We start from the raw sequence: 12092 nt of genomic DNA on the forward strand, positions 1-12092 counted from the left end.
TTTCATGCTGTAGGTCATTGGATTGGCTGGATGGATAGGGACTTGAACAGAACTAGATTAGACAATTGGTGGGAGATATCTGGGAAAGATGTATGTGGATGGATCTCTGCAAAGGAATGAAGGATATGAAGACATTTGTGCCCCATGTAAATGCTCATCAAAAGGTGATGTCAGCTAGCTGAGGAGTTTAGTAATCAAGTATACACAATTATCTGTTCTGTGGTCAATCAGCCTCTTTCCCTAGTCACCCCTGTTATTAACCAGTGGACCTGTGAACAAAGTCAACATCAGAGTCAAGCACTGAGCACCAGATATGTCTCCATTTTCCAGAGTGACCAGACAGCAATGGGGTGGCAAGTTGACATTGAAGGACTCCCTCTATGAAAAGGGCAATAATTTGTCCTTAGTGGAGTATTCTGCTTATAGATTTGCCTTTCCTGCACACAATGCTTCTGCCAAAACCACCATCCATGGACTTACAGAATGCATTATTCATCATCATGGTATTCCACACTGTATTGCTTCAGACCACGGAGCTCACTTCATAGCCAGAGAAGTACAAGAGTGGACCCACAGTCATGGCCTCCAGCCGGTCTTTTAATGTGTTCCCCATCATCCGGAAACAGATGTCCTGATATAGCTACAGCACCAGTTAGATAGCAACAGCCTGGAGAGCGGGGGCAGCGTTCTTTGGAAAGAGGTGGATGATTTGAATCAGTGTCCAATACATGGTACTGTTTCTCCCATAGCCGGGATCCACAGGTCCAGAAATCAAGGGATGGAAAAGGAATTAGTTCCACTTACTATCACCCCTAGTCACAGACTAGGAAAATTTTTGCTTCCTGCTCTCATGACCTTAAGTTTGTGTTCAAGAGAGGGGAGCACTCCTGCTAGGAGACACAACAAACATTCCACTGAACTGGAGAATCAGACCCCCCTCTGGCCACTTAGGGATTCTGGTGTCCTTCAGCAAACAGGCTAAGAACAGAATAACAGTATCAGGAGAGGTGATTGATCCATATTACCAAGGAGAAATTAGATTGCTGCTTCTCCACAATGCAAGGATTATGTCTGGAGTGCAGGAGATCCTTTAGGGCATCTCATGGTGCTACCGTGTCCTGTGATTAAAGTCAATAGAAAACTACAACCTCATCTAGGCAGGATTCTACAGGCAATAGACCTGGCAGGAAGGAAGGATTGGATTACTCCTCCAGGAAAAAAAGCCACGACTTGCTGAAGTGCTTGCTGAAGACGAAAGAAGTACCGAAAGGGTAGTAGGGCAAGATGGTTATAAATATCAGCTAATGCCATGTGATCAGTTGGAGAAATGAGAGTTATAATTGATATGGGTATCTCTGTCATATTTTGCTAATGTGTATTTGTGAAGACGTGTGTTTTCTTTCCTCAATATTTTTCTCATATAATCTAACATCAGTTAAGGGAATAACAGTGCTTATCCTGTCTAAGCTTTGAGAAACTAAAAGACTGTCTCCCAAGGGATAGTGCCACCTGTTCTAAAATTTATAATGAGTTTGTGATTGTACATGGGATAGCTGTATCACAGTAGGCATTCTTATGACTTAGCTAAATATGTAGCTATATCATGATAAGTATAGTTATTCCGGTTATTATTTTTATTTGGAAATTAAGCATGGCATAATTAGATATGATTGTGTGTCAAGTTGACAAGGGATGGACTTGTGATGGCTATTTTTGGTTGTCTACTTGATTATATCTGTAATCAAGATATAGATATTATATCTGTATTTAAGATTATATCTGTAATTTAAGGAAAATCCAAGCAGCTGGGTAAGCCTGTAAGGAAATTTTTCTTAGTTAAATTATTTAAATTCAAAGATTCACTTTTAATCCAGATATTTTGAGGTGAGAAGATATACCTCTAATCTAGATCTTTTGGCGTGGGAAGATCCACCTTTGATTTGGTCACACCTTCTGCTGGAAGCACATATAAAGAACATGGAAGAAGGAATCTATAACTGCTTGCTCTCACTCTTGCTGGCAAAACCATTCTGTCACTGGCATCAGAGCCCATTTCTTTGGGATTCTGATGCATACTGTATACCAGCCAAGACAGCCAGCCTCATGGACTGAAGAACTGCTGGATTCTTGGGCCTTCCATTCGTAGACGGTCGCTGCTGGATTAGCAGGGCCCCAATGTGCAATCTTTATCAGTCTACCAGTCCTGCCCTTCAGGGGACCCTGACTACCAGAGCTGTCACACGTGTGTCAGACCAGCAAACACAGAGACCTTTCTGGTCCTTTTAGATTTAAAGGAGCAGACTTGTATTTGAATGGATGCTTGTGCTTGACCTCTGTAGTAATTTGCATGTACAGAATCAGCTATATCCGCCAGGTTTTTGTAAAATATCCGGCATGTTATAGGTCATTCTTTTGATGTCTGTCTTCTGAGTTTTATTATCAGGCACTTGTATAAATTTTATATTTTGCTTTGATAGAGCACTTTTAACTGCCTTTGTAAATACAATTCTAGGGCATTGAGGAAAGCAAGCATACTCTCCTTGTTCTTTGGAGTGCACATAGAAGACCAGAACCAAGCTGGAATGTTCATTTACAGTAATAACCGGCTGATTAAAATGCACGAGAAGGTTGGTCCCCAGCTGAAAATGAAGTCCTTGTAAGTAAACTTCTTTCTTGAGTCAAAGGCAGTGCAGGGAGCCCACAGTCCATTTCTGTCTGTGGCGCTAGATTCATCACAATACGAGTCCTGTTTGCCTCTCAGCTTTCCTCTCATGCAGGAATTAATCTACCTAATTTATAATAACATGAGGCTGCATGCTTGCTCTCAGAAGAAAATCACATTTTTAGAAAAATACTGTTTCTAATGCTTTTCCTATGTCTTTCAATCCCTTATATCATCTTTTCAAATGTCCAATATTTTACCAATTAAAAAATGGAAATTAAAGAAGTATAAACAGGGGGAAAAATCAAGCTCTTACCTTGTAAGGAAGCCTATTACATATTTTGCAGCTCTTGCCGGTTACCTGCATGGTATTTATTAGCAAACACCTCCAGTCTGTTTAGATTCTAGATTAATGTATTTGGGTGCTGAAGTACCATGAACTGCTTTGACAGTTATGTGGAATCTTACAAAGACATCATAGAGGAAGGGAGAGACGGTCCAGCTACTAAAGGCCAGTCTCACAACCAAAAGGACAAAAAACAGAGACATCGTAGAAAAGGACAGAGTCAGACACGATGTCTGAGAGTGGTGAAGAGAGTGGGTGGGGGTGGGGGGCTTTGGTCTTCTTGCAGTCTCATGCTTAGGGAACTAGCTCTTCATTCATTGCTTGGGCAAAAGCAGGTTGTTGCATTTTCTTGTGCCTGGTAGGACTAAGCCCTGCAGACATAAAGGTCAAGGGTGACCATGTTTTGTTGAGAAGCATGAGGGCCCTTTAAAGCTGTGCACCAAGAGTGAGAACAATATTTCTTTATTATCAGTTTTAAGGACAGCATACAAAGTGACCAGTTTCGTCATGGAATCTTCATACATGTGTGTCATTATATTTTGTTTTCTGTCATTCCCTTCCCCCATGCCCTTCAAAGCCTTCTTCCCCTTCCAGCTAATTCCCTTTCTCCCCTCCCACCTCCACCTAGTGACTCTGCCTTTCTATGTTCTGATCACATGTATTCCAGCACGCGTTCTATTTCACACTTTTCTTAAGACCTCTTCCTTCCCTCTCATGGTCCTTTTTTGAGTTCTATGGCCAATAGATACATTCATATGCACACAACCGTACATATAAGTCTAAACTTTAAAAAATAGAGAATATAGGCTCTATTTGTCATTCAGAGACTGACATTTCTCTTAGCATAATGGTTTCCAGTTTTGTAAATTTTCCTTCCCATGTCATATTTTCATTTTTCCTTATGGCTGAATAAGATTTTGTTTCCTATATGAACCCCATTTTCTTTATCCATGCATCTATTGACGGATGGCTAGGCTGACTCCATTTCCTGTTGGAGTATAGTATATGACTGGTATAGTAGTAATCATGGATGTATATACATCTCTGGGATATGGTGACAGAGACTCTTAAGTAGACGCCCAAGAATGAGAGAGCTGGGTCATGTGATACCTCTGTCTTCCGTTTCATGAGGAACCTCTGTACCGAATTCCCTTATGATTGCACAAGCTTGCGTTTTTACCAGCAGTTGGATAGTGTTCTTCTTTGTCCACATCTTCATTGGCGTTTGTTGCCTTCCTTTTCTTGGTGATGGCCATTCTGACTGGGGTAAGACTAAATTCCAAGGCAGTTTTAATTTCTAGTTCCCTGATGGCTAGTGATGCTGAATACCTTTTCAAATATATCTTGGTTATGTGACTTTATTCTTTTCAGAATTATCCTTTTTAGTTCATTCATCCAATTATTGATGATATGATTTTGTTTTATGGCATTTAATTTTTGAAATTATATGTCTTGGATATCAATCCCCATCTGATATGTAACTGATAAATATTGCTTCTGCAATGTAGGTGATTTCTTTATACTGTTGTGATTGTTGCTTTTGATGTGCAAAAGCTTTTTAATTTTATAAATCCATTTATAATCTTAGGGTTGTTCCCCATGCTATTGGAACCCCTATTAGGAAAATCAACTCCCATGCTTATATTTTGAGGTGTTTTTCTTTAGCAGTGGGAAAGTTTCAGGTCTTAAAATATGATCTTTGACCCATTTTTAATTAATTTTGAGGTCAAGGTTGGAGATATGGATCTAATTTCACTCTTCTATGTGTGAAAATCCAATTTTTGGAGCACTAGCCTTTTCTACAGCATACAATTTTGATATCTTTGCCATAAGTTAGAGGTCTGAGATTGTGTGAGCTTGTTTCTGGGCCCTTCATTCTATTCTATTGTTCCACAGGTCTATTTTCTGTGCTATTGCTCTTGAGTATGGCTCTATAGTGCCTGCTGCATTGGGATCTTCTTACACTGTTTTTCCCCCTAAGGATTGCTTTAGTTATTTGGAAGAATATTTGTGCTTCAATTTGAATATTATGAGTTTTTCCTCATTTGGTGCATCTATGTATTTTGTAATACACCTGTTTTCAAAATATTGATTATTCCTATCCATGAACATGGGAGATTTTCCCTAAGTTTCTTTCTTCAGTGTCTCAAAGACTTAATTGTAGAAGTCTTTTATTTCCTGGCTTAAGTTTATTCTAATTGTTTTGATTCTGTGAATGGGATTCCCTTCCCCATAACTGGCATTTTAAAAAGCTATTAAGTCATTATCATGTATAATGAACATGTGCAAATAAAGTATTAAAAGATAAGAAGATACAAACTCAAGCTATTGATTTTTTTGTATGGTGAACTTTGTATCTTGGGACATTGCTGAAAAGGATTTTTGAGGCCTAAGAATTTTCAGTAGACTCTTCAGGGTCTTTGAAGCACAAGGTTGTGTGATCTGCAAGTTGGGATAGTTAGTTCTTCTTTTTTTTATTTGTAAAATGATTTTTAAAAAATTCAACTTAGTTGGTTTTTTTGCATAAGATTCAATTAGCTACCTTAGCAATTAGTATTATTAAACCTCCTGTCTTTAGATCTCTCAACTGTTGGCCTTGGCATGTTGTTCAGACATGACTGCTAAAGTCTCTTCCTTGATTACCTAAGTGAAACTGGGCCCTATGATCACACCCACTGCTACTTTTCACTTTATTTTCCTAAAGCAACTTATCACCATGAGAAATAACTGTGCGCATTTATCTACTTACTACTGCCATGATTGCCATTCTGCAGTGAATGAGAAGCAGAGGTCTCGTCTTTCTTGCTCTTGTCTAAGTTCTTAGTTTCCGGAACAGGTTCAGGTGCTAACTCTGAATGACTGCATGAATGGGTCCTTGGATCCATGAGTAAAGGTGTGTTGTGAGAAAAGGGCAGGAAACGAAACAAGGAAGTGACGTCAGGCCATATGTGTGAGACACAGATTTAGAATTGCAAAATGAGCAATAAAGGGAGAAGGGAGAGGAAGACAGTAGTGATGGAGGAAGGCCATTGGCTAATAAAGAAACTGCCTTGGCCCATTTGCTCTAGCTTCCTAATGGCTAATTCTTACATCTTGATCACCCATTTCTATTAATGTGTGTAGCACCATGAGGTGCACTTACCAGGAAGATTCTAGCCTACGTCCATCCTGGGTTGGAGCTTCATCGTGTCTGCCCCAGAGAGGAGAGCTATCAAGTCTGAGCTCACTTCCTCTTCCTTCTCATTCTGTTCTGTTTACTCCACCCACCTAAAGGCGGGCCTATCTAATGGGCCAAGGCAGTTTCTTTATTAGCCAATGGCCTTCTTCCATCATAGTAGTGAAGCACAAAGTAGACAGGGGCCTCAATTTGGGACTGTGTGACGAATGCTATTGCAAGAGCAGTGGGTTTTACCCAAAATCTGGTGTTGTCAAGAATCAAAATAGCCCAGGCGAATGTATATCCTGTGACCCTAGAAAAGCAGAAGAGAACCCAGAAACCTTTGCACATCAGGTTATTAATCAGATACCTGTCATCACCCTCTGGGCCTGCTATGTTTCCTTAGTAGAACTCAGTGGACACCCCCAAAGACCGCTGCAATGGTGAGATACGTAGCCCAGCAGATGAAATGGGGACAAAGAAAGTGATTCTCTCTGCACAGGCATAAGAAGATGAGCCCAGGTCACTGCAAGAAGACACTGGTGTTACTGGTTTTGCTAAAAATTTGTTTCTTTCTACCAACCAGGACTCCCCAGGTTGGAAAGAGTATTGGCAACAGATCAGTAGCATACTGAAGTGGCACTGTAGGATACAACCAACCCCCCCCCCCAGAAAATCACCGTGAATAATTAAATATTTTTAAGATAGCCTAATAATTTTGGTATGGTCCACACCAAGGCAATAGATTTTATCTGTGGAAGATTTGGTTGCAAGTGACAAGTACTTGTTTGCCTTTTCTTTTTCTTTAGCCAGATTTTACAAAGCTCATACATGTATTTACTCCCCAGACTTGGCGCAGGTGTGATTGGAATTGTGAATGTTCCCTTGGAGATCATGGAACCATCCCATAATAAACAAGAATTCCTCAATGTCCAAGAATACAACCGTCTACTAAAAGTCATGGGACAGTACTTGGTCCAGTACTGTAAGGACACCGGGATCAGTGAGTATTCCATGGCCTTTGAAAGGGGTACTTTAAGAGGACTCAATCTTGTGCATTTGTCTTGAAAAGATTCTATTGATTCAAGTAACCAGTAATCCAAAACCCTGAAAAGAGGCTGCTGCTTTGAAAACATAAGAGGAGGACTGGGGTTGTGGCTCAGTGATGAAGCCCTTGTTTAGCTATGAATTCCATCCTTGGCAGTACGAAGTCTAAGTAAATAGAAGTGAAAAGGGAGCCAGTTTCATATTCTTTCCCAGAGTATCATATGAAAAACAAAGCATCAGGTGGTCATCAGGGCACACACCTTTAGTCTGAGCACTTGGGAGGCAGCGGCAAGTGAAGCTCTTTGAAAATTAGTCCAGCTTGCTCTACCACCCAGAGCTACATAGTGAGACCTTCCTTCCTTCCTTCCTTCCTTCCTTCCTTCCTTCCTTCCTTCCTTCCTTCCTTCCTTCCTTCCTGCCTTCCTGCCTTCCTGCCTTCCTGCCTTCCTGCCTTCCTGCCTTCCTGCCTTCCTTTTTCTTCCTTCCTTCCTTTTTCTTTCTTTCTTTCTTTCTTTCTTTCTTTCTTTCTTTCTTTCTTTCTTTCCTTTCTTCATTCCTCTCTCTCTCTTTCCCTCTGTGTGTGTATATCTGTCTGTCTGTCTGTCTCTCTCTCTCTCATACACACATAAACACACACACATATTATGCACATACATGCACACACACATACAGGCACACATTCACATAAAATCAGACTAGAAATTGCAAGAGGAGGGCAATCAGTAGTGTGCTGTGGTGGTTTATCAGAGAGAGGCAAAAGATGGCTCCCAAGAGATCGAGAACCTTTAGATGGTTTTGTGAGGCTCTGTTGTCTGGGAGCACACAGTTCCGTATGGACCTGAGAATCTCTTGCCATCTTATACTGTTGAATAAAACATATCAATGAGTGTGACTCTAGATAAGTCAAATGGTATTCTGTAGATCTAATATTTGCTGAGAATGCTAATACTGCAAATATTTCAATTAAACATAAATGCTTGAAAAATTAAAGGTACACACCAGTTATCTGGAAAATTTCATCTGTTATCACCTCACTTCCCAGAGATATTTGAACAGTGACTTGCTATCCTATGCATTAATGAAACAAATACTTTGTAATTTGGGCAGACATAGCACTTCACTTATGGAAAGGAACATTAGCTACTGTGAATCTGTTCATTGATTGACTTGAGGTATATATAATACAAGGCTATCAAAAATAGTCTACCCTTGGGCAACTTAAGAAGTTATTATTATTCTCCTTGAAGGAGAGTGTTTTCTAATTTTTAGAGTGTTTTCTTTTCTCATGCACCCACTGTAATTGCGCCTGGAAATTCCTCACAGTGAAACAGAGGGAAGGATGCAGGAATTCATAGGACAATAGAGCAGACTGGTGCCCAACCAAGCATGTGAGTCGTGTCATCGTCTATCTATGCTGTGGTCTATGGACCAGCAGCATCCATACCTTATACATCTCCCCCTCAAAGGCATATTTGAAGTTATACTAGTCATGGGGATTACAGGTTCTACTTAAAGCTGTAGAAAGCATAGAAAGGTATAAATATAAGTGCAATCGTAAGCATAAATAAAGTGAAATAGAAGTTGAGCACGTGCTTCTTTGTTTTCAAGTGTGAACATATACAGAATGAAAGCAGTGAGCATTTGAAATTGTGGGGCTCCTGTTCTCTTCATATCCTCTCAGTAATGCAGACCTTAGCCTCCTAGCCTTGTAGTAAGGAATGAAGTTCCCACAAAGAGCTAGCATACATAGAAAGGTTGTAGAGCTATTTCCACAACATGCTTGGGGTATCATGGTCCTGTTGTGAGTGGAGCTCGCTCCACCCCTTGGCCTGGTGTGTGTGTGTGTGTGTGTGCACTGTCAGCAGTCCTGTTCTCCTGTCTTCCTATCACTTGCCACCTCTCCTCATCAATTTTGTTATTCCCTGGTCCTTATCCTATCTCCCCCACTTCCCTTCAAAATCCTCTCAAGTGATGAAATATGATTCAAAATAATTTATCTATCTCTGTTTCTTTTAATATTAGTTAATGACATTGTTTTTCTAATTCTATAACTGCCTATGAATTAATTTAAGGATGGAGGGCACTTTTAGAAGAAAGAAAAGAACTCAGAAGGAAGACAGACCAGAAGCAGGGTAGCAAACATGGACAGTGGTTTCTATATTACCAAGTCCTCTAAATTCCACTGCAAACTGGAATTCAGTCAGCAAGGTCTGGCCTGATAGTTTCATTAACTTATGAGCACACCGACCTTCGCCAGAATAGCAAAAGTCATGTAATGCTTCACTAATACTCTTAGAGCCAGTACAACAGGGCATGCGGTTTTAATGAAAAGTGTTTGAGAGGTTTTAGGATTTTTTTTCCTTATAAATAAAAGATGCAATCTTTGTATTTGCTGTAAATCTGATCTGTTCCTATGGAAAATTGGACCCTTGTGAAAAATTCAAATCAGCAGAAAGAAATGCAGAGGGAATGACTTTGTGTCGTTTGCCAAGTCTGCATTTACTTTTGCACAGTGGATCCTAAGGATATCAGAAACAGTGCTCACCAAGGCTGACCTCACCTCCTTGTTGACAACTGTTTCCTGAAGTCTTCTGTATCCCAACAATGCTATTGCTATTCGTCAGCTTTGAGGAGTAGGGAGAGAAGAAGATAGGAATCCCGGCTGAAACATCAAATGATATGTGAGGTCGGATGGAATCTATCATGTAGAAATACGTTATTAACTCTATAAACCGGATCAGAATGGAACCGATTACTAAAATGAAATCTATGATGTAATAAACATAATCTTTCCCAACAAAATTCAATACATTCTCAGTTAATAAAAAACCCTAACATTGTTTAGTCAAGTCTCATCCATCCCCTTAGCCTTACTGCTGCTCAGCCCTGAGACATGGCCTACACAGAGGCACACATGCCACCTCTCCAGGCTGCCTGGGAATCTCAGCATCAAAGGCTTTTTAAATGTTTTCAGAATTTTTCACCTTTCTCATGTTTATTCTCATTCAGTCTGCTATGGTAGGTACGAGTGTTCTAGAACTGACCAATCAAAATCAAATGTGGTCTCTTGCCTAGTATCTTCTAATCTAGTAAGTTGCTATGCTCTAATATTGTGTCCACCCCACAGTTGTAAGTTGAAACCCAGACCCCTCAGGAGGATGGGATTGGGAGGAGGGCACTTTGGGAAGTGCTAGTGTCCTGAGAGCAGAGGCCCCATATTTATGATTAATTTAACAAAGGAGCAAATGAGGGTAGAGTGAGAAGGCACATTCCTGGGCCAGGAAGGGACCAGGGCTATGCATCTGTCAGGGCATTGTTCTTGGACTTGGCAGCCTTCAGCACTAGGAGAAGCAAATTTCCATGGCTTGTAAGTCACCCAGTCTATGCAACCCAGATGGACTAAGGCACAGAGCTAACCTGCTCTGACAGAAACAGAATTGTTGTCTAATAGAGAAGAATGAAAAGGGAAGCCGCAGCTAGTATCTGACAAGCTCCAGTCTTTGGGCTAGGACATGCTTCCCGGAGGAAGTGATTATTTCTGAAGGACAGATAAGAGTGGACGGGCTATCCTGGCTCTATCCGCATGAGCTGTGGGGAATAGGCTCAATGTCTTTCCAGTTGTGAGCTGCTAAGATCCTTGAAGGCAGCTCACGTCTCTCTTTAGCCTTGTTTAGCCTTTACCAACAGCTCCAATCCGCTGTTATTGTTCACGTGGGCAGAACTCAGTTGTTCTGTCATTCTGGCGCTTAAACGGTGAAGCATCACCTGGAAGAAAATGTTCCAGAGGAAGCACAGACAGCTTGACTGACATAGGATCATCACTTTCTTTGGAGTGCTTGTTTTGTGTAAGTGTAGTTTGATAGTGCATAAACTCTTGGTAAGCCCATTCGTGACCCTTGGAATATTTATTTCTAACTAAAAATTTAACAAAAAATTTAATGTGAGTTTAAAGCCAGACTTAGCTATACTTTAATCTTTCAGAAAGCTGTTTTTTTTAGTCCCTTGTGCATTTCCTCACTTCAAATTTTATGACCTTACTTGTCCCCAGCCATTCGAGTTGTCAGGGTTTTATCTGTTGGTGACTTACAGTTGGAGTATTATCTTACAATATTTGTGGAAAGTGAATGTTCTCTATGGTTTCATGTAAATCCTGTTTCCTAAGATGGAGGAAAAAAAGCATTAGGGCCTTGAGTAATGGTCTCCATTGAAGTAGACATGGATATGTAGGGCACTGGCTTCAATTGCAAGTTTTCCTAACAGTTTGTTAGTTAAATCACATCAATTTCTAGATTTCTGCTTAATTTGAATTAAATTAAGCTTAATATTTTTAGGGTCAATATATTCTTAAAAGATGGACAATGCTCTCCTATCTGAGTATAGCTGTCTGCTGTATAACAAGATTTCCTTTCCTTGTGGATGCAATTTAGTTTCTAAGATGTTGGAACCTCACTACAAGGAAAACAGACTGCTTCATCCTACTAGAGACAAGTGGAGTGAGGAGGTTTGTGTAAACAAAAAGGTGGAAACACAAGACAAGTTTAAGATCTAAGCCAAGAACAGTCCATATCTTTTTAATTTTACTTTATAAATCTATGAGATTTATATATTTATTTTGACTTTAAATGCTGTATCTACATATTATATTTTGTGAAGATCTTTAATTTTTATCATACTGTTGTGGTTTGACTTGTGTCCTTCTGAAAGTCCCATTTTGAAGCCTTAGTCCTAGTATGTGAGTGTGTGACTCTTTTGAAGATACAGCCTTTAAAGGAATACTTAGGTTAAGATGGAATTGTTAGCGTGGACTCTATTTCAACCGGCCCAGAGTCTTTGTAAGAGGAAATTTAGTGACACAGAGAGACCCTAGGGACAGACACAGT

General features: G+C 40.2%; 1 protein-coding gene across 1 annotated transcript in view; it reads left to right on the plus strand.

Annotated features, from left to right (window-relative positions):
* Positions 1–12092, plus strand: part of Morc1 (MORC family CW-type zinc finger 1) — a 163113-nt gene that overhangs the window by 59462 nt on the left and 91559 nt on the right. Inside the window, exons 13-14 of the mRNA XM_057764639.1 lie at positions 2513–2656; positions 7014–7168. Coding sequence (XP_057620622.1) covers positions 2513–2656; positions 7014–7168 — 299 coding nt within the window. The remainder of the gene's footprint in view (positions 1–2512; positions 2657–7013; positions 7169–12092) is intronic.

This window comes from Chionomys nivalis, chromosome 3 (genome assembly GCF_950005125.1).
Source record: "Chionomys nivalis chromosome 3, mChiNiv1.1, whole genome shotgun sequence".
NCBI lineage: Eukaryota > Metazoa > Chordata > Mammalia > Rodentia > Cricetidae > Chionomys > Chionomys nivalis.